Source organism: Drosophila montana, unplaced genomic scaffold (assembly GCF_035044405.1).
Source record: "Drosophila montana isolate Dmon_TW-CO22-7 unplaced genomic scaffold, ASM3504440v1 contig_3438_1, whole genome shotgun sequence".
Classification (NCBI taxonomy): Eukaryota; Metazoa; Arthropoda; class Insecta; order Diptera; family Drosophilidae; genus Drosophila; species Drosophila montana.
Window position 1 is genome coordinate 465,745 of NW_026998322.1, and position 23,540 is coordinate 489,284.

The 23,540-nt window shown below is 40.0% G+C and overlaps 1 protein-coding gene across 22 annotated transcripts in view; it reads left to right on the forward strand.

The window, feature by feature from the left end:
• shep (alan shepard) overlaps positions 1–23,540 on the forward strand; it is a 156,209-nt gene that overhangs the window by 107,805 nt on the left and 24,864 nt on the right. For 15 of the 22 annotated variants that reach the window (XM_064691500.1, XM_064691499.1, XM_064691490.1 and 12 more), the window contains one exon: positions 20,182–20,217. The exons of 5 other annotated variants lie outside the window; for them this stretch is intronic. In XM_064691500.1, coding sequence (XP_064547570.1) covers positions 20,182–20,217 — 36 coding nt within the window. Of the gene's footprint in view, positions 1–18,089; positions 19,158–20,181; positions 20,218–23,540 lie in introns of those variants that run through there. 2 more of the 22 variants (XM_064691506.1, XM_064691507.1) reach the window with 2 other exon arrangements.

Genomic DNA, 23,540 nt, shown 5'->3' on the forward strand with positions numbered 1-23,540 from the left:
GCAGTGCGGCAAAAGTTTTTGTAAATGCACCCGGTCAGAGACCCTAAACAACGCGAGGGGTGTGCTACATAATACGATGGCAAGTGTGAAAATTAGAAATAATTCTCAAGTTGGGCAGCAACATTTGCCACGCTGAGCAGCGACAAAGTTTAGAGTTCCCTTAAGACATGAACAAAACTTGCTAAATAAATTGTTGAAAATGTAACCAAACCTTTCTAGGCGATTCTCATGAATTCCTTAACTGATTGTTAAAGCATATTTATAATAATGTGAAAATCAGAAATAATTCTCAAGTTGGGAAGCAACAGTTGCCACGCAGAGCAGCCACAAAAGTTCAGAGTTCCCTTAAGACATGAGCAAAACTTGCTAAATAAATTGTTGAAAGTGTAACTAAAATATCGCCTCTCTAAGCGATTCTCACGAATTCCTGATTGTTAAAGCAGTTTTATAATACTTCGAGTTTGTATGTGACTTATTAAAAGTGTAAGAGCATCGAGAGCTTGAATGCGTTATACAGAAAATAGATCTAGGAAAAGTGAGATAGAACGAGTGGCGACAAAGTGAGTCAAATGTATATCCAAGATTATAAAAAGGCAGTTCTCTGTATTGAAATGTAGACACTTCGTACGAAAATTGTTATGTCAAGCATGTAGTTATCGTGTACTTAAAATCATGAGAATCGCAAAGAAAGGCGATTGAAAAAGATAAAGTTCTTTAGCATTTGCCACTTCAAAAGATGTTTAAGGAAATTGTAAATGACTCCAAAATTCCCAGACGGGCCGACGACTATGGCTATATACACACAGCTCTTCCCAGGAATATATATAAATATTTATAGCTCGTGTGATAGACGATGCCTCCGTCTGACTGTTTATACTTAATCGGAATTGTTTTATTTCTTATTACCTGTTCGACGTTCTTTATTCAAATACCTGAGCAACTTTTATGTAGCGATAAAATGGTTAACTTTTTTGTTCATAAAAAAATAATTATATAACTTGGTATTTTCTGTTAATTTTCATCAGTTTCATCCACTTCGAATTTTCTCAGAGGGCCAATCAACTTTTCAAACAAACTTCTCTTGCACAAGAGCTAAAGCCAAAAGCTTAAATATGTTTGCCAACTTTTGCGCCAATGCTGACTGCTCTCCGAGCTGTCTACCTAAACGCCTCCAAGCCCCTCGCCCCTTGCCCCTTCCCCCTGGCTGGCAGTTCTGCCAGTTCTCGCCAGCGATTGCTTCATTAACTTTCAGTCTAATAACTCACACGTTGCACCGCCCCCTCGTCCACAAGCAGCTCATTAAAACGCAGCCAAGCGCAAATTTTTTGTGCGCTTTAACCATTTTTTTTTTGTATGCTCCTTCTCTAGTTTTTAATATTTTATTTCCGATCTTTTTTTTTTTAATATTATTTTAATAGCAAATATAGTTATAAGCCCAGACAACTCCAGACCTGGGCTCCTCAGTTGTGTGGAGTCTCTTGGAGTTGCTCAGAGGGCGTCTCTGGGAGTTGTGTTTGGACCATAATTAAACAGCCATTTGGCACGTACGCGCCAACTTAATGGTATTTACAACAAAAGCTGCTGACACGTCGTCCTGCCACAGGAGCTCCAGCTCCAGCTTCAGCTCCAGCAGGACTCGCCTGCCAACTCTCTGCGCTGTGCTCGGCGCGTCCAGCATTGCCAAACTCATTTTTTGTATACCCTTTTAAAAGGTACTCCAATCTTCTCATGAAATGTGTAATGCTTAGAAGCAGATTAAGGCGGCCCTATAAATCGTCTATATTCCCGATCAGTAACAACAGGCGAGTCCATATCGAGCGTCCTTCTATGTAGCTATATAGATGTCTGCCATACTTTCTATTTGAGAACTCTACCATGCTCTTCATATATTATATGTTCCAATTTAAAGCCATATCTACGAGACTATTATATAGGAAAAAACGGGTGATACACAGACTTATAAAAATCTTTGAATATATCTTCTTCAATATATCTTTTCCAAATCTTCACTTATTACGAGCGTCAATTTTCCTCCTAACATCGTAAGCCTAGAGTATTTAAACTTCGGCGTGCCAAAGACATCCGTTTTTTCTCGTTTTTTTTTTCCAGGAATACTTGAGGCGTTGGCCGCACAAAAAATTAAGAAATTCCTGCAGGATAATTGCGTCGCGTGCGCTGCATACGTGCAGGAAGTTTCACTATGCCAAAGTTTGCATCTCTCCCGCTGGCTCCCCCTCCCCCTCTCTCATCCTGTACCTCTCTCTGTCGCTCTCTCGCTTTCTCTCCCTGTGTCTATCTCTTTCATTTTTAATTCGGCGCAAATATTTTCGCACATAATACTGATAGAAACTGCGTGAGCGACGACGGACAAAGTTTTTGCAGCTGCTTTCAACTTTGGGCACGCCCCGTGGGCAGTTTTGTAAGTTCACAACATACTCCACGCAATTTCTATTGTTATTGTTGTTGTTGCTGTTGCTGCTGCCATTATTTGGGGCAGGTGCAGCAACAGCCGCTGGGCCTGAACTTCTCAGTGTGCATTTGTGCACCCTCGAGTTTGGGCTTCTCGGTTTTTGGGTTTTGTTTTCAGCAAGTTTTTGAGCTCACTCGCTCGCTCGCTCGCTTCGCTGGTTGGCCACACACATGCCAGCGCCAGTGTTGCCAACTTTTTCGCATATGTGACTTAACATGGGGTAGGGTGAAAGGGGAGATGGGGGGGGGGGGGGGGGGGGGGGGCCGATTCTGTTCAGGGCTGCGGCTGCCAGCTGAACACGATTTTTGAATTAAAGCATAAAGTGCAAGTTTCTAGTGCACACTTGGTGTTGGGCTTTATTCTCCACTGTTGCCCGCCCCATTTTATCCTTATCCGTTATATATATAAATATATATATATATATTATACATTTAATTTTTTTGTCTCGTTTTTGTTTTTATGGCTGCTGCGTTTTGGGCCAAATTGAAATTAAATGTTTTGCGCGTTTCAGTTGGAATTCAGGCTGTGAAAAAAGGGGGGAGTGGAGCTAAGGTTTGCTGGCTTTTGGCAGAGGTGTTGGCAGCTGCAACTTGAAATTTGTTGCTGGCAAAAGCACAGTGAACCGAGCCTGGCAAGAGGAAGACATTATTTTTGTGCAAGCACTTTATTTAAGATTACTTTAAACATTTCTCCGGCTCTTAATATAATATAATAAGGTATTATATTATTATTCAAGAAAGAGGAAGCTCTTACGGTATGGGCTGTGCGTCAGTCAGTCAGTCAGTCAGTCAGTCAGTCAGTCAGTCAGGACAAATAGTTTTATATATAGAGACAAGTTCTTTATACGAAGGCATATAAGTATTATATCTGTGTTTGTGTATGTGTGTGTGTGTGTGGGCGTGTGCCTGTTATTATATGCGTGCATGTATGTATACATTTATGTATATATGTATGCATACATGTTTTGGTTTTCTAGAACCAAACACAGACCAAGCTTATTTGACGCTGTGCTGCAAATTTAAATAAAACGAATTTCTGCCATGTACTCTACTCCTCGATTCTCAAGAATTCAAGTAGGCTCTGCAGTTTTTCAAGCTTAGCTAGTAATGTAGTGCTTTTTTTGGCTTATTTTTGGTGTTTTTTTTTTGGTTTTTTTTTTGGTGTTATTTTTGGAGTTTTTTTTTTTTGGTTTTTTTTTTGGTCTTATTTTTGGATTTTTTTTTTTTTTGGTCTTTTTTTTGTGTTTTTTTTTGTTTTTTTTTGTGTTTTTTGTTGTATGTTTGTATATATATGTATGTTTGTATGTTCGCTTGTATGTATGTCCGTATGTATGTATGTTCGTATGTATGCATGTATGTATGTGTGCATGTATGTTTGTATGAATGTGTGTATGTATGTATGTATGTACAGAACGATGGTCGAAAGAGTTTAACGATCCTTTTATAACGAAACTTCTGTACATCTCTCTTGTTCGCCCTATCCTTGAATACTGCTCTTGCATCTGGTCTCCGCAGTATAACAATAGCCAGGATCGTATTGAATCTGTTCAGAAGCAATTTCTACTTTTTGCCTTACGAGGTTTAAATTGGGACCCTAATCTTCGGTTGCCATCCTATTCCAGCAGGCTGCTTCTTCTTAACCTTCCGTCGTTAACCAACCGTAGGACAATTCTCGGTGTTGTCTTTCTACATAAGTTGGTTGTTGGCGATATAAATTCTCCTTTTCTGCTAGGGCGTCTTCAATTCTCTGTTCCGGCTAGACCAACCAGAAATTACCGCCCCTTATTCCTATCTACGTGCACAACAGACTACGCTATGCACAATCCTTTTCGCGTGCTATGTAAAAATTACAATAGTTTGCATCACGTTTTCTCTACCGAACTTTCTCTACCCCTAATAAAATCGTTGCTTTCAGGATACCTTCGGGAAGTCACTGACCATTCCCAGCTATGAGCAGGGGCATAGCTTGCCGGACAGGCTGTAAATTTTCCCCCACCGGGTCGGTGATTTCCCATTACTTTCCCAATACTATGTCTTCATCCTATCTACTTAACACTCTGTATATCTAGCATACAGTTCTTTACTTTATTAACAATCTTTTTACTTTCTTTTCTCCTATTTATGATATATTCTTAAATAATATAGCAAATTAAGATTATTTTTAATTTTACTTAAGAGAACTTTTTCCTACTTACACCCTTCTTCTTAGATGTAGGCTCTAATAGCGTCACTGACAAAATTAGCTGTGAAAAGGGGCACAGCTGGCCGGACTGGCAAATAAAACACCTCCATCGGTCGGTGATGCTATTAGAAATTTGTGTTCTCTACCTAGGCTTTTAGCATCTAAATTTCATAATTGTAAATATAATGTATTGAATAATTAGGAAGACACTCGTTTTGTCGACCACTAATAAATAAATAAATAAATAAATGTATGTATGTATGTATGTATGTACATATGTATATATGTATGTATGTATGTATGTATGTGTGTATGTATGTATTCGTGTATTCATGCATGTACGCATGCATGCATGCTTGCATTTATACAAAACAAACATGCATACATTTATGTACAAGAAGGCATACATATATTTGCTAACTTAAAAGCGCGAAACGTCAACCAACAAATCTGAGAGATTTGATAGATAGAGATAGATTTTCCAAAAAGTTGAATTTTGCGAGTTGAATTTCCTGAAACCCGGTCTAAACGTGCACCTGCATCACATAAGGTAATTAAAGTAAATATGTTAGCTTCCTAGCTCTTACGGGTTGGGCTGTGCGTTGATCACCAATCAGTTACTCATATATTTAGTCTATAAATAAATATTTGAAAATGCACTCATTTTAAAAAGCAGAATCAAGCAGAAGATCTAACCATGAACTAAATGTTTAAGCACATAGAAATCAGTAAAGTTTGCTTAATTTCCGGGAGCTTAAAGTCTTGGAAGAGTATTTGGAAACTTAAAAAGTTAAAATTTTATTCATTAATTTTTTTATTCTATTATAATTTTTATTAAAATCACCTATCGGATTTCACAATTTTAAGATTTCAAACGTAAAAAACTCGAAGTGAAGATTTGGTAAAGATATATTGAAAAACAGAACATTTTTTCATACGAAAGAGTTTTATAATTCAGTTCTTAATCCAAAGTTTAAACAAATTTAATTTTAAACACAGAGCAAAGATCGAGCCGAGATAATTTTAAGGACGTTATGATATTTTAAGCCAACAAGGAAAACTCCAACTTTTAATGAAATTTTCGCATATAAGCCATGGTTAAGTATGTGTCAGACACATCGCAAAGTTGTAGTTGCTGTTGTTGTTTTGGGTATCTGCCTTGGCATTGAACGTCTTTCATTTGCGTACATCAGACTTTATGAATGTTATTGAGCTGTGCAGGATCTCGTTATGGTTCACAATCAAGCGTCAACTATTCCCCAGGCAACTCGTTGTCCTCAGCTCAACTTTCCCACTCTCTCTCTCTCTCTCTCTAACTCCATTTATTTCTCTTTCTCTCTCTCTCCTTCTGATGCTCTCTCAATCAACTGTCGGTTCGTTTTCAATTTTCCTTAATGCCCAAAACGAAACGCTGACAGAGTCCCCATCGAATTGGCGCTTTTGCACTTTGCCCAGGCGATAGAAATTCAAAACGGGCTGCATAAAAATCGCTCAGGAGACCGAAACGTAGACAGCAAACATATTCAATTATGACAATTCCCGCAGCTGAACGGAGTATATCTAGGGAAAGAGAGGGAGAGAGAAAGGGAGAGAATGCGAGAAAACTAGAGAATCGAACTGAACAGAGTTGAGAGCTAAGAGGACACTTCATCAAACGAAGTGTCAACAAAGTTAAACGAGAAACTGTTGCAACGACAACTAAAGGAATACGCAATATAATACCCATGCTGCACGCAACGCAGTGTCTGCCACACGAACCCCCACGACTCTGCCCCAACTACACGCAGAGACTTCATTGGCATTGCAGCACCCACGCGCACTTTTTGTTCGCATTTCCGCTTGCCACCGCTTGTGGCACGGCTGCAGCTTCAATAGGAAAAACAACAACAACAACATGCTCGTAATTTCAAAACAAATATGAATGTCAAACGTGACTGAAATGCAGAAAACGAAACAGCAACAAAATCAAAAAAAAAGATGATGAAAATTCATCTCGATATAGAACTCTGCACCCTACGCAAATCCCACGCCTGGCAATTGTCGATGGGCGAGTTCTCAGTTTCGTTTTTGGGGCTGGTTTTTTCTTCTGCATTTAACACCATTGTCATTGTCATGCCTCAAACCACCCGCCTCAGCACAGCCCCTGGTCAACCGGGTCATGTAAAGCGCTTCAATGCATGCAGCCAAACGTTCCAGAGCTCCCTTTTGCCAGCCAGAGCCTCGCCAGCGTCTCGCCGGGTCCACAGTTATTTGCCATGGAATGCATTGCGTGTCCTATGACTGGCGCAGGCGATTCACATTGTTTGTTGTTGCATTTGGTGGCATTCAACACCTTTTGTGGGGCACAATCCAATTCTCTGCCACGCATAAAAAAACAAAAAAAAGAAATGTCTTGACGTTCTCATTAATATTCTATGACTTTTGCGTGTGATTCTGTTTTCATTCTCATTCATTTGAATCGAAGCAGACGACTTGTCAACTTTCTGCACGTTCTCTCCAGCGAAGCTTACCGTGCCTCCTTCCCCGTCAACTCTCAGCTCTCAACTCCCCTCGCCTTGTTGTTGCTTGGGGTCTGCGATCTGTTTGACCGGATTGTGCGTCATGAATTGTTAATATTTATGTGACACTATCAATCATCAATCATAGTGTTTGCTTGCCCCAAACGCGCATCAATCAATATTTGCATTTCTATATATATTCCCCTCTGTCCGCTTCTCTCCTCGCTACTGCTTTTGGCATGTGCCTAAAACTAGAGCATCATCCTCTTCAAATTGAACTGAGATTTGGCTTTTGTTTTATTTTCGCCCTCTCTTTTTTCTTTCTTTACATAACTTTTGTTTTGTTTCCATTTGATGCCTTCTGCTTATTTGTTTGACAAATTGTTATTTTTTTAATGTTGACCAAAACAAATGAGCGGGCCCCGAAAAATGTTTGCGAAGCGGCTTCAAGGTGAAGCCAACGTTGGCAGCTTGTCAATTATGGCTAAAAATATTTGATAGATTTGATAGATATGTATTCTATATACAATAATAAAACCACAAGCTTGTCTTCGCAGCAAAGAAAAAAAGTAAAAGTCTATTTACCTAAGTGCTGAGACAAAAGAAAAACCTATGCAAAGGTCAATTCAAGTGCAAATCGAGAGAACATAGAGCTGAGGCGAGAATAAATAATAAAATATGCATTCAATTAAATTTTATCGATGGTAACATCCATTTGGAAGATAAATTAAAAACTTCTTACTTATTCGCCTCTCGATTCGATTCTCATGTGCTCTACTAATTATTTAAGCTTGTATGTGCAGATATGCAGATGTCAGATCTTTTATAGAGCAAAAATAGTCGTCAAAAAGATGATAACAGAATCAGTTTGAAATGTATGCAGACAACGGGAAACTACTTACTTTACTGTCTCTCTATTCGCTTCTCATGTTAAACTATATAAGCTTATTTGTAAAGATATATGCAGATAGACCTTTTGTAGAGCATAATATGGCGTCAATATAAATAGACAATATCAGAATCAATTTGAAATGCTTAAAGAAAACAAAAAACTACTGAACTGCCTCTCTTTGCGCTTCTCATGTGCTGTACTCAAACCTTGTAAGCAATTTGTAAAGATTTATATAACAGAATAAGTTTCAAAGGCTAAAGGAAAACAAGAAACTATTGCCTTTCTATTCGCTTCTCATGCATTCTACTTAAACTCTGTAAGCCCGAGAAGATTGATTGCCCAAAACTAATTGAAATAAATATTTTATTCTTTTCTTACTTGCAGGTAAGTTGCACAATCAATTTAATTGCCAGCTCAAAGCCAGAAAACGTGTGGGTAAGTAACAGCTTAAGTGTACAAGACTTGGCTTGCCAGTATTTAACACCGGGCCAGAGCTGCCACGCAGTTCGCAAGCCCTTAATCAGAAGCCAAAGGGTTTTAAGAAAATTAAAAAAAAAAAGGACACACCAAACGCTGCAATTTTGTGCTTAATTATTAAAGGCTCTGCTGCCTTTGCATAACTATTAGCTGAAGGAGCTGCAATAAAGGCGGCAGGCCCTGTCGCATAGCTTTGTTTGCCTGCCACTTAATCGGCTAAAAGTGAACTAAAAAAAAAAAAGCAGGGAAGATGAAAAAATAAAATAAAATAACAGGCTGGCTGGCAGGCAGTCGAATTTTCGTGGCACGCTGCATGCCCCAAGCTTGTGGCACGTTTTAATTGGCAATTTTGTCAGAGGACTAAAAAGTAGCTGACAGCCAGCTACCAGCAGCTCCTCTCTGTGTGTGTGTGTGTGTGTGTGTGTGTGTGTGTGTGTGTGTGTGTGTGCAGCGTGTAACACAATAAGCCCCCGACGTTGTCACAGCTCTAGCGACATGGACATGAAACCCAAACCTTACTCTCTTTGTCCCTGCCACTCCCTGGAGGCGCCGCCCGAGCGCAGCGGGAGCAGCTGTATTCTCGTTCTCGTCCTCGAACCTCTTTGTACCTTGCGCCTTTCAGCGCCTTGTTATCCCTGCCCCTCTGCTCCAGCCCCGCTTCATGTGAGCATAAACAAACAGAGCAGCCACTTGTCTACCGTCGCCACGCCCCTCTGCCCAGGTTTTCTCTTCTTTTTTTTTGGGAAGGGGGGGGGGGGGGGCGCCCACGCGTCGTAAAGCGAAAATTGACACTTTTAACAAGTCGAGTCGAAAAAAGAAAACAGAAAGTATATCCTGTTGAGGGGCTTAACCCGAATTGGCGGCAGGACGCGTTGAAACTGCCGTTAAGTGGCGTCCCGGTTAGTCAAAAGCCAAACAAAGGGCTGTCATTTCAACACACAACCACCCCCTAAGCACGCCCCCTTCCCCCCGCCCCTCCCTTCTTCCGTACTTTGCCAATTTACGCGTTGAGCGACATTTTCTACTTTACTTTATTTTTCTGCCATTTTTTTTTGTCGTTATTCACACTTTGATTTTTTCGGGGCCAGTTTAAAGCGTGTTTAGAAATTAGAAAAAGTTGCGAACAACAATAACATCTAATGTCAATATTTTAGCAAACCCCCCCCCCGACCCCAACCCCACCTGCCCGACATCCACATGCGCCCACCTGCACGGCATGACTAAGCGCACACATTGCGCATACGCCACGTTATCAGCTTTGCTCATTTCCTGCATTTCATTTTGCGAATACCCTCGCCGCTGGGCATTATTGTGTCGGCATGAGATGTGACACATATTGAAGAAGGGATATTATTTATTTTAGTCGTTGGAGTATGTTATGTATTCAGGACAATTAAAATCAGGATGATTGTGTCTCTGTCTATCTCTTTGTCTGTCTGTCTGGCTGGCTTTCTGTCGGTCTGTTTATCCTCCTATTTAGAAACTTAAGGCGTGCTTCCGTTTGTATATATGTCAGAGTCCATTTTAGTCTTTATATTATGTTTTCTTGATCAGGGGGGTTGTGTCTCTGTCTGTCTGCTTTCCTGCCTGTTTCTCCTCTTCTCTAGCAATTTGTGACTTGCAGTTTATCCTGTCTAACAAGCTTTTTTTGGGGTCTCGAAATATCTGGACATTAACATGTTTTACTAAGCTTCTCATAAAAGGTCATATTCCTATATATGGCTACACTAGGAACTATCCCAAACAAACCAGAAATGTGTAGTACAGATCGGGCTTCCTTTTATATAGTTAAAAATATATCGCAAATCAGGTTTATATATGCAAGTGTACAGAATTTTCGGCTACACAAAGTTAACCAAATTCTCCGTCTGTCCATTCGTCCGTTCGCCCGTCTGTCCATATGTATGAACGCGTCGTTTTCAGAACATTTAAAGGCGAGAGACTTAAAATCGAATTGAAGATGGGTCCTAGTGCCCGCACAGTGCGAGTTTGTTTCCGATAATCGATAGCTTTCCCCGTTTCCAAGCAATCGATAAAATTATGTATCGAAATCTCGTTTGTTGAGCTTTTAAGAGCGAGAGTCAACAAATTTGACATACAGCTTCTTGAATAGTATAGACAGATCAAGTATCTCTACTTTTATAGCAAGCGAGCGCTTGGTGTTGATAGAAGAAGGTTCAGGGTATCCCCTAGTCGAGCACTTCCGACTGGAGCACTCTTACTTGTTTTTTTATGTAATTTTAGCCTGGCGAAATTAAGCAGCGGGGCGGGGCGTTGGGGGCGGGCGGACAGTTAGCTCCATGTGGGCGTTCATAAATCACTTTTTTTTGCCGTCGCCTCTGGCTTTTTAAATTGCGCTTTTAATGTTTGCGCTCTGATCAAATTCAGATTTGCTGTCAACCAAAGCTGTCCGCCATGTGTGAAATGTTGCCCCAAGTTGCGCGTCATCCAAGGCAGAGCTCTGACCAGAACCGAGACCCCGGCACAGACCCAGACCCAGACACCGGACCAGACCCAGTTCCCATGTGTGTGTATGCGAATTCGTATCGGTTTACATTGAACTACGGCTGACTGATGACCACACGTATTGGTTACGCTTTTCGCCAACTTCTCTGCCGCTTCTCCCGCCGCCACCCCCTCCTCCGCCTGCTGCTGCTGCTGCTTCTTGCTCTCACACTTAATGCTCATTAAATTTGTGAAAATGCAGCGCATATCAAACGTAAACTGAGATGATTTATGAGCTGCGCCGGCGGCAGCAGGTCAGGCCAGAACCTATTTTAATGAGCTACCCAGCTGAACCGAATTTAATGGATTTCATTCTGCTTCTGCTTCTTCTTTGTTCTCTTCTTCTTCTTTTTTAATTTTTTTGGGGAGTCGCAGTAAATTGAGTAGTGCCCTGAGAATTGGTCCACAAATATCTCTAGGGTAACGTTTGCTTTTTCTTTTTTATACATTTTTATAATCAGTAACTGTCAATTTTCATCGAGCTGTTGGTAGTTAGGGGGTGGGGAGGGGCGGAAAAGTTAAGGGCCGCCTTAGAAACCAACCCCGAGCAAGTCACTTTTTATGGGAAAGTATTTCTCAATTTCTTTCTTTTATAAACCTTTTTTATGAAGAAAATATAAACTTAAGATAAATTACAATAAAATATATATATGTACATCTTTTATATTCATCTAACGTAGTTCTTATCAAAATATTTCGAATAGCTCTGCTTTTTCTATGTTTCAGTATTCTTTAGTTATTTTTTTTTATATCCGGAGTAGCTGCCTTTAGTTATAGCTACGCCCGCTCGAAAAAGCACGCCCCCTTACGCCGCCCATTCATTCCACTTCTCATTAAGATATCAATTTTATGCATGCACACAACTGAGCATAACTCACCCCCACCCCCCCCCTGCCGCTGCACACCCGCACCGTCCATCATATCGCAGCCCCATCAATTTTCCGACTCGTCTTTTGACCGCATTTAAATTATATATTAATATTATTATTACATAGAAGGTTTATGCGCAGGCGTCTCAAATGTTAACTGGACAGAGTTTAATCAGTGTGAGGGTGTGTGTGTGTATGTGTGTGTAGGCCTAATTTAAGCCAAGGCAGGACATGTCTAGAGAAGCCCTGACCCCCGCTTATCATGCGCCTTACTTTATTGTTTGTGTGTGTCATTTGATGTTCATTATGTTTGATGTCCATTAATGACCATGTTGTCTATGCTTAAGATATCATTAAAATGGATACTCACACACACACAAATACACACCCGGACACACGCACCCCAATCAGTTATAATCGTGTTGATATTAACACTTAAACTGTCTCAGCTTAATTGAAGCTTGATAAGCGAATGGATGGAGATTTCTTGTGGCCTTAGCCTCATTCTTAGACGTTGTCCCTACCTGCCCCGCTACCTTCCTCCCCACCTGCCTCCCTTCATTCCTTCCATTGCCCCTCTTCAATTTGTAAGTTAACTGTCTTAAATGTCGCTGTTAACTAATTCCATCTTTGACATAACCTTGAATTCCTGCCACAAGCCAGGCAACTGTCTCAAGGTGACAGCACGACAGGATGCCAGGCAGTGACCACCCCCCCCCCCTCTCTCTCTCTCTCTCTATCCCTCTCCCCCTGTACACCCCCGGAACTGATGCACTTAATGCAATTCCGCTTATTTCTTGCCAGCAGGCAGCCACACCCCCAGCCTCAACGCCGCAGCTGTACTTTAGCCCCCACTAGCACAATTCCTACACACATTTCTCTTGGCATTTTCCACTCAGCTGTAAAATTCCTTTGCCACATTTTTCTGTAACTAGCCTCGAGGCGTCGCTTGAAAATGAGTTTTCTTTTAAGTTTTCAACATATAATGAGATTATTATGGTGGAAATCTTAAAGAAAAATTAAATACACTTTTAATCAAATTGAATAGAATATTTTGATTGAAATTTTGAAACAAAGCAAGCCTTTCTTTGCGCTTCTCAAAAAGATAAAGGCGAATATTAATGGAAAAAGTTTTATATGTTACTTTAAATTATTTATTGAAGATAATAATATAATTTAATGTAATAAAACCTATTAAGATATAGTTAAGTGTATAATTATCGATTACTCGCGATCATTTCGATAACTTTATAGATACTATATATCTAATTGATTGAATTCGTTTTAACGTTTTTGACAGTTGTTCTCTTTACATTCTCATTTTCAATTTATTATTTCCACACGTTTCCAAGAACCTAACTGTATATCCTCTTATCCTTATCTCAGTGGTAACACGCCATACATTTATTCAACTGACGTACTACAAAAAATAATCTGACTTTTGGGTTTCCTGTCAATTCACGCTGTCTTATCGCTGGGCCTGCCTAAAGCTGGCATTTCTACATTTTAAATACCAAATACTAAACCACAATTTTCGAAAAACTAAAAAAAAACGCAGGAAAACAGCCTGAAAATCGATAAGCGTCGCAACGCCCACAAAATGTGTCTTTTATATCATCCATTGTTGTTGTTGTTGTTGCTGTTGTTATTTTCGCAGATATTAGGGTAACAGTCCGTTAAATACTTGTATATTTATGTATGCCCCACAATCTTGTGACACCAAACATCGTTTCGATAAACAACTCCACTGATTTCCATATTGTGCCCTGTCGCTTCTCCATTTCTTTCCATATCTATTGTTCTCCTTCTTCTTCGTCTTCTTCTTCAGGTCCCATGTGTGATAACAACTTTGCATACGTGTATTTATTTTTAGCCAATTGCTTTTTGCTGCTGCTTCGCATTAAATGCAAATGTTGGGCGTCAACGTCAACGTCGACGTCAGCAGCGACGGCAACGTCGGCGTTGGCATAGCTGCTACTGACGTCAGGTGAAAGCATTAGCCCCAGTTCCGTTCCATTTGGAAGTCTTGTGCGTTGTATGCTTCTTTAGATACCCTGTAAATGTAGCTAAAATCAAAATTGAAAGCAAAAACTTAAACAGGTAATTCGATTAGCAGAAGAACCATTTATAATATGAAAATCTTTACCTTTAAACTTTTGCATTGATTGAATTATATTCAGCCTTAATTTAAGCTTGATTACAGGGTATCTCATAGTAGTGTTGCAGCACTTTGTGCCTGCACACGACTGGGGAACGTGAAGCGCTGACTGCTCTAATCCAATGAGCTCATGTTGAAACTACGTAGAAAATAACTGCGGATGTTTGTGATAAAATCAGTTAAAGCCGATTTGATAAAACAAAAATGTGATTTTGCAAAAAAAAATAAATAAATATCAAAGCAAGCCTGATTAATACAGAAGTATAGTCAATACATGCACATGCACATATGTATGGCATATGTAAGCCGATAATACAGATAATATATGTTTGTAGCTGGGCATTTACTTTTATGTAATAAATGTTCCATTATCAAGTCAAAAGGCTTTGCCTGATGATTTAATGGCTCGAAATGCGGACATTCATTGATCTACGCCCCCCTTTTAATGCGTGTTTGCTTTGACCCACAAAAAGTAAAAGAGCTGAAGTAAGTGCGGGAGAGGGATAATAAAAGAAATCATAACATAACATAAAAACATTGCACAAATGTGTTTGTCATTAACCGTTTTATCTGTGACTCTAATAAAAATCGGTTATTTACACAGCACACACACGCACACATCAACGCACACACTCACACACATGTTTACTCATTTATTTGGATACACATTATACATACATACATACATATTTATTTTCCCTTTTTGCGATAAAATTCGCCGTCGAGCGACGACATCGACAACAACAGCAACAACAACAACAACAGCAGCAAACGACGATTGACAAGGAACATGCAATAAATGTTTGTTTATATGAATGTGCCTGTATTTGTGTGCCGATATGTGGGCTGCTGCGGGCCTTGCAGCGTGGTGCAGGGGCTGTGCGCGTTAAGCCAGCAAATGGTCAGCGTAAGTCGCCTTTGGCAAAGAAGCCGCACAAATTGATGAGTCGTCAAAGCAATTGGCGATGCTGGCAGCGCTGTTGGCGTCGACGTCAAAAGAAGTGTGAGAGAGTAACCAGTGAGAGAGAGAAAGAGAACGAGCGAGCAAGAGCGCAAACATAACTGATAAGGAATCGAATGTCGATGGGGGACGAACCAAAAGCAAAGGAAAACTAATAATGAACATTTAATTTCTTGACAACCTGTAAACGAAATGAAATGAGGCGAAATGAACAAAGTTATGCACATAAGATAAACTAAGAGAATAAAAAAGAATGTCTAGCTGCATGTGTGTGAGTGAGTGGGAGAGCACAGATAAAGTTGGGCAAACATAAAATGCCAACTGTGCGAGTGAGTGCAAAGCAACAGTCCAACAGTCGCTTTGCGTAACAGTTGTACAAACAGCCAAAGATGCTGCGTTGACGTTGACGTCGCTGCCTACGGCCTCTACCAGCAGCTAAGCAAACAGAGCAAAGTCAAAACGCAGAGCCGGGGGTGGCACAGCTGCGTCGGCAGCGCGCCTCGCTGATTATTTTAACGCATTTACACCCTGAGGACAAACTCTAACTGCGACGCTGGCGTCGCACCAGCATAAAAATTGCATGCGAAAGGCGGCCGATAAGCAGCAACGTGACGTAGGCGGCGCGACGTCGCAATTTTCTGCGTGTAGCCCTCCCCCCAACCCCTATACCATCACACACACACACGCACACAGGCACATGGCCTCATCCCTTTGCTTGTATTTTCCATATGGGCGCATTTATACGCATTCGTTTTCAATTGAAAATTCCGCTTGCCGCGCCCTCTCCCTCGTCTGCTGTCAGTCGGTCGTTTGTTTTGCTATTATCGTTGCTTTTGCTTTGCTGTTGCTGGTTTTTTCCCCCTCGTCCGCCCGGGCCCATACAATGCGATTTTCTTGCTGGATTTGCGTATAGAATTTGTCATCCGTTGTTGTTGTTGTCTTTTTATCAACTGAAATTTTTTTTCTGCTCTTCTCTTGTGTTTTCGCTTCGGCTAACGCGCTCAAAATGCAAGCCTTATAAACTTGTTATTTACCATTGGAAATTGCTTTTGTTTGTCCCTTTTTTTTCATATTATTTATATATCATTTGTATTTGCATTACTTTATCTTTATCAAATTTTCCTGATTTGCTTTGCAATTTTCAAGTTTTTCCATTTTGCGTGCACCCCGAAGCTGTTATCATTGATAACAAGGGCATTGTTTTTGTTTCTGTGATGACTTTTTACCGCTGACTAAAGCAATATATCACATTAGAAATACATATGTGTATCAATTGGGTTTCAATTATTCGGTTTTTGGGGGAAATCACAAAACTAAACGAAATCAATATTATTTGTTTTTATTTTTTTGTTGCAATTATTCAATTGCTTAACTGTCGGCAACTCCCCGATTCTGGCTTAAAATACATTGTTATTGTCTATTTATAGTAAACATCAATCACTTAAAACTCAGGTAAACAATCTAAAAGCTAATGTGTCGCTTTTGAGCTATGGGAATTTCTAATATGCGCATAGAAACAGGTTTACGACTGATCCGCAGAAATTCGCACGAATCGTGACGTGTTTCTTGGTTTTCTATTGAAAAAGGGTCTTGACATTTATAAAATAAATACAAATTATAGTTAATAAGAGTTAATATAAATAAGAAAAATAAGTGACAAAAACATGCTCGCAATTGTAAAACAAACGATAGTTGTAAAGGTTTCGATAGATATCGTAATGTAAGCTCTTATATGACGTGGCATATGACAGTATAACAGTTAGGCACAGGTGGCAAGTCAACTGTCAAATGCTGCAATTCCATTCGACATTTGCCCACTGCCAACATTTTTGGCCTATCTTTATGGCCAATTTGTAGTTGCCCACTATAATAAATTCCATTTAATGATCGTGATGATTGAACCTAGCCAAAGGCGGAGACGTCGCCGGGCGGAGACGTTGTCGGCGACTGCAACTATTATTCGTGTCTATCGTCTGCAAACAACAGAAATAGCGCATTATATTTTATATGATTTATGTTTACGAGCTGTAAACATACAAAAAGTCAAACGGGCAGCCAAAAGAAAAATACAAACATGCACTCGAAAATTGGCAAAAAAAAAATAAAAAATATATCATCATAGAAAACGGTCAAGTCCTGAAAAGACAGCAAAGCCAACGCTAGCAGCAACGCCGGCGTTAAACGTAGCGCCAAGCCGCCAGCTGATGCGAAAACACTTACAGAGATGTTGACGTCGATAGCGACAGCGACGTCGGCGTCGGCGTCTCTGTTGCAGTTGCCAATTGCTGCTGGGCTGCCGAGTGTTCAAATTTGTTTCTCACGCGTTCGCCAAATGCCAAAAAACCACTTGTTTTGAGTTTTTTGGCGAGCCCGAGTAGACGCCGCGAGCACGGCTGCAGCGGCGCCGTTCGTTCCAAATCATGACAGAAGTGACGCCAGCGCCAGTGCCGACGCCAGTGGCAATTAACGTCGTTTTACACGCGAACGGCAAACGAAATGTGCCAAAAGCGAACGGCTAAACAAAATTGATGAATGAAGTAATAATTGCCAAATATGCTCGACTTCTGCTCCACTGTGCGAATTTGGGTGGTGGCGCTGCGGTTGAGTCAGACGACGACGGCGTCGTTGACGTCAACGCAGCTCCCTCACACTCTCTCACACTCTTTTGATTTTGTTGGCGCTCTCGGCTATACGAAAAGGGCATAAAAACACCCCCGCCACAATTGCTTTTTTCCGGTAACAGAGTTTGTTGTTACAAGCGGGGGTTAGAGAGATCGCCTCGAACAGTGAGCAGCAGCGCTGCCAGTATGTAGTTCCGTTTGCGCCAGAGACATCGCCGCATACCGGCGCTTTTCTATTACATTTTTTTTATTCAGCCGCTCCGCTCTCACTGTCAGCGCTGCCAGACAGACGCCCATTCATTTATATGAGGCGCACTCACTCGCACTTGAATGGCGCGCGCACACTCTCACTCTGTCACACTCTCGTGCTCTCTTTTGGTTGAGCACTGCGCATGGACCGCTCTCCACCGGTTTCTGGATTGTGTTTGTCGTCGCCTGTCTTTGCGTTCAGTTTCATTTTAATTTTTGTCGTGGCCAGTTCGTTGTGCGCGTGGTTTAAAGCAAAGAAATTCAAACAAAATTGAAATCAGCTGGGCTGGACACTCACTGTTTGTTCGTTCGTTCTGTTTGTTCAAAGCTCGCAAAATTTTGCTACGTGTACGCGCCGACGACAACAGCAGAAACAACAACAACACAACTAGAGCTAGCTAACTGTGTTTGTGCATACAGTTTCTCGTCTCTATTCGTCTCTCTTTCTATATGTGCATGTGTATATGTGTGTATATTGCGTGTGCTTAACTTAAAGCTGACGTCGTCTCGTCATCATCCTCAACGTCAACAACAACAACAACTAAAACTACAGCAAAGTCAACAGCAAGAGAGCAGCAACAATTACTATATTAATCATTGCAAAAATTATAAATTATAACAGTAAGGTAGTGAAATATTATCGTATGTGCGGTTTTTTCATTGTTTCCTCTACATTGCCTTCGTCGGCGTTCGTCTCTGTCTGTCATTGTATATATATATATGTATGTGTGCGTATGTAAGTTTGTGAAACGGCATTAAAAAATATAAAAATAGCAATAGAAAGTTATTAAAGCGTTTTTGCAAAAATAAAAAAAGGAAAAAGCCGCCGCAGCAAAGGCAGTGAGCAAAAGCAAGCAAAAAATACATACATACATATTTTTTAAACACATCAAAAACCAAAAACAAAAAATAAAGGAAAAGAAGCAAAGTCAAGAAAAATAGTTAAAGCTTACGTTGCCTGTCGCTCCGACAACGCAATCACGCGCTCTCTCTCGCACTCTCTCTCTCTGCTTACGTCGCTGCTAACGTCGCCGTCTACGTCCACGTCTCGGGGCGCACTTGAAAACGTCGCAAAAGTTTGTAAACAGCAGAAAGCTTTGTGCAGCTGTGTGCGTATGCTCTTGCGAATTTGCGCGCGTGTGTGTGTGCAATAGAAAAGTGAAGAAGCAGCGGCAAAAAGCAAACGCCATCAACGTCGTCGTCGCCGCCGCCGCCGTCATCGTCTCCGTCAACGTCGTAGCGCTCCAGCCGCAGCAGCTGTCAAATACAAAACAAAGTAAATACAAGCAATTGCCCAAAGGCCATAATTTTAAGTAGGCTCTCAATCTATTCTACTCTTTGTTCTTTCCCCTTTCCCAAAAAAAAAAATGGGAATAATTAATAACAAATTCTAGCCCAACTATTTATGTGTATATTGTTCTTGTGTCCTCTGTGCGTGCGTGTGTCGCTCTCAATTGTATGTGTTTTTATTTTTATTTTATTGTATTTTTCTTCGCTACGCTCTTGCGTCGTACTGCGCCCACACACAGAAATTTGCTGAAAAAAGCGGCCATAATAAAGTTCAATGTCTGCCGAAACAACAACAACAACAACAAAAGCAACAGCAAAGCAAAACATTTTTGCCGAATTTCGTTTTAATAAAATTTATTACCCTGCTTTTGTAGTTGTTGCTGTTGTTGTTATTGTTGCTTGTTTGTGTGAAAAATTAAATGAGCCACAGCCGTCAGCTTTTGTCTATGTGCGTGCATGTGTGTGTGCGGAGAATTTTCATAGCGGCTTTTATTAAACTCTTGTGCGATTAAAGTTGAACAGCTTTTAGTTGTTTCTTTTTGCTCAAATGCCAAGCGTCAAGAATAAGACATGGCGAGCGATAGAGAGATGGAGAGAGTTGCAAACAGTGAGAGCCACACACACATACGTTTGCGCTCACAATTTAACAGCAAATTTTATAGCGGTTGTTTTTAGCTTTAAAATTGGAGCTGAGTGTTGGTAAATCAGCTGATTTTTTGCCAGTTTTGCTTTTGTGTGTGTGTGTGAGCTGGGCAACCCCTCTAACAGTTCTTGATTTATTTTTATTATCTTTTTAAAGTGTATTTAAGCATAAGCAAACCTTTTGATTATCACGTATGCCAATTACTGATTACTAAAGTAGATCAAACTAGTTTTGTTTTTTATTTTCTCTATACTTATTTCATTTTTATGTATTATGTTGAATGGTGCGCTATTCTTCTTCAACTACAACTCTGTCTCTGTCTCTCTCATTTGTCTGATATGTCTGTACGATTTGCATTTGTTTCTAGGCATACCAGTGGGTTAATCAGCTCAGCACTTTGGAGGTTAGTACAATTACAATACCAACAAGAACAACAGTAGGATTTTCTTTATTTTTAGTTTAAATCTATGTATGTTATATATATTTTCTTAAGAACAAATTCGTCATTTTTATCTTAAATTTTTTGGTGCATATTTTCTGCAAACATTTTAGGTTGTGTTTTTTGTCGAATTCTGTTTCCGTTTTTGCATTATCACGAGCTTGTTAGTCAGCCTCATGTTATGGTTGTGCCTTGCACGAATGAGTGCAGCAACCGAAGCGCTCCCCCCTTCCCGCCGCCCGGCGACAAGTCGAGCCGCGTGACAGGCAGCGACTGATTAGCTGCACCCTCCTCCCATATCATTTTTTTTTTTTGCTGAAGTCCAAGGTTAAACCCTTTTGTGAGGGCAATGTACATATTTGACGCGAATTTTCGGTGTCACGTACTTCTCCCTCTCCCGCTGCCGTTTCTCTTTTTCCTCCTCTTCTGCTGGTTCTCTTATTCTTTTTTAGCACTTTTGTATACTTTGTCTGTTCTGTTCGCAACCCTCGCTAAAATTACTATGCAGTTGGTTTTGGAGTTATGGCTCGAGGGGGTGTTGGGGAGTGGGGCACATTCAACGGAACTTTCTCCTTTACAAACACACACATACACGCGCACACGAAAAGTTGCAGTCATTGCACCCTCCTCGACTTTGTAGTTGTTGCTGCGGCTCTCTCAATTGCCCGCCCCTTCTCCCTCTCGCTCTCTCTAGTGCACTTGTCTCACCTAACAGACATCGTTAACCTGCCTGGGCAAATACCAGCAACAACAACAACAACAACCCCCTAAGGGCGACCGCCTTTGTTTTATTTCGGTAACAAAGTAAAAGTTGTAAAAACACAAAACGTGCAAAACAATCGTGAGAGAAAGAGAGAGAAGATAACCAAAAAAAAAAAAAGCTGCTGACGTCCATGGCGGCTCCTGCTTCTTCTTCTTCTTCGTCTTGGCTCATCTTTGGCTTTCAGGTTTTATGTCCTGGCCGGCGCTTTTATGGTTTGTTCGCAATTTTTGATTTACATATTCCCTCTTATTTTTTATTTATTTTTTTTTGACAGCCATTTCCTCTTTTCCCGTCTTGCCGCTTGCACTTATCACGCGGCGTCGTCAACTTCCGGGACTTGCCAGGATATGAGCACAAAACAGCAATTTGTTAGCAAAGTTGCCCTGCCGCTGCACACCCCTCTCTTCCTCCCAGGGGGTTGCTGTTGGCGTCAACGATTTGTGTTGTTTTTGCGTTTTGTTATTTTGAACGTGCTTCAAAATGCAAATCCAACACAAAATACTACGCACAAACACAAGGCAGTAAAACGCAGCCATAACAAAAATAATACTGCAAAATGTTCAAATCACACACGACGCAGATAAATAAGAAAATAAATAAGAAAAAAATATATATTTTAAAGAAAAGAAAACAAATATTAACAAAGGCAACATGAAAGCCTCATAGTCTGTCTTTTTGTATTTTCATACAAACAATTTTCATTAGTTTTATTGAAAACGTTGTCAAAGCTGTTTTCACTCAAGAAATGACCTCGGGGCAGATATTCTTCACTCCAGTCAACATTTATGCATAGTTTATAAGCTACCCCAGCTTGGTAACCCAATATTTTAGACTAATTGAAAAGGCACATTAGCTAAAATATCAAATTCAAGTCAACAATTTATGAAAAAAAAAAAGAAATGGAGCTCTAAAAGTGTTTGCTAAGGCTCGAAAAAGTTACTACTATTCAGTTAAGAAGCTACAGTAGGGCCCACAGGTGTAAAACTAGAGGAATAATTTGAGATGTTGGAATTTAGATGCTATAAAACTTATTATCTATCACACTTTTCTATGTATAATCTACGAAAATCGTTTAAATTGTTATACAATTGAATCATAATTTAACTATTAAATTTTTTTTTATAAATTTAACTCAATGGGATTTTGGGAAATTCCAGTTAATTAGAACAATCTCAATTACTTTAACGTTGTAGTCTTAGACAAATAGTTTCTTTGTACTTTTTTCTTGGAAATCTAAAAGACTCAACTAGCTAATAATTGTTTTTCAATATATACATATGTACATATAATTTTATACTATATACAAAGTCGTAAAGATTTCGCAATGGCAGTTGCACTTGGCATTCTCTAAACACAAAACCAGAGGCCTTTTAAATAACTGTGAATTCCCAGAATTCAAACAACATTAACACACACACAAGCGCACACATACTAATGGCAATTCTTATCAGCACACAAATGGTAGCTCCCGTCACGTTCATTTAACAACAACAGCAACAACAACAACAACAACGACAGGCCCGGGTAGATACTAAGTATACGATAAAATATTTCCACAAGTTCCATAAACAAAACCTAACGCGTTGACTGTGTTTCTAGAGCGTTTTCTTATCAGTTTTGAGCAAAAACAAGAACAAGAGAAATTATGTCAACTGTTTTAGTTTTTTCGCTTATTTTTTCTATAACTTTTTATAACTCTCGGCATTCGTCATCCGCTGAATTGAAACTGAATCGAGTCGACGCCGACGTCGACTGCCAGGCACCGGCATCTCGGTTATACGATCTTCGATCGAGCGATCAAGTCATCCAGCGAAGCGTCATAGAATTGAGTTTTATTTTCGCTTTCCGTTGAAGTAGACCAGCTCGGTGCGGGGTGCGTTGTGCATGGTGGCATTTGATGATTCAACAATGTGGCATTGCAATGCGAACTATCGATAATCGATTATCGATTGTTAAGCACAAAAGAGAAGAAGATAGGGGACAGCTCTCATTTAGCTATAATTAAAAGTTGCCATTCTGATGATGTCAGCAGTTTTGGGGAATTTTCGCCACACAATTGTGTGAACTTGTTTCGCTGGAATAGCTAAGAAAGCGCTCGGGGGAATTCGCAATGGCAAAGAAATACGTACATATGTATGATTTTTAACATAAAAAGTGAGCCTTACGATTAAAGTCGGAAATATTAAGCTTAAAATGTTAATACTAGAATTGGTATTGGCAATTGCTTTGCTTTTTTTTAAATTAGTTTTCGGTTTGTTTTTTATTTTTTTAATTTATTAAAATAGTTTGCGATTTGCAACTCTATTAAAGTTCTTAGCTTCGTTCCACATATTTATTTTATAAAGAACTTCACAAATCGTACACATGAATCTACAAAGTTGACAGCTAGCTGCTGATGCCAAGCTTCTCGTACATTTTCACCTATTTTCCATTCATTTGAATTCACATTCACCTGTAAATAAGTTTGTTTAAAAAGCGAAATAGTTTAATATATAGAGACTAAACAATATTTGACTAGCTTTTA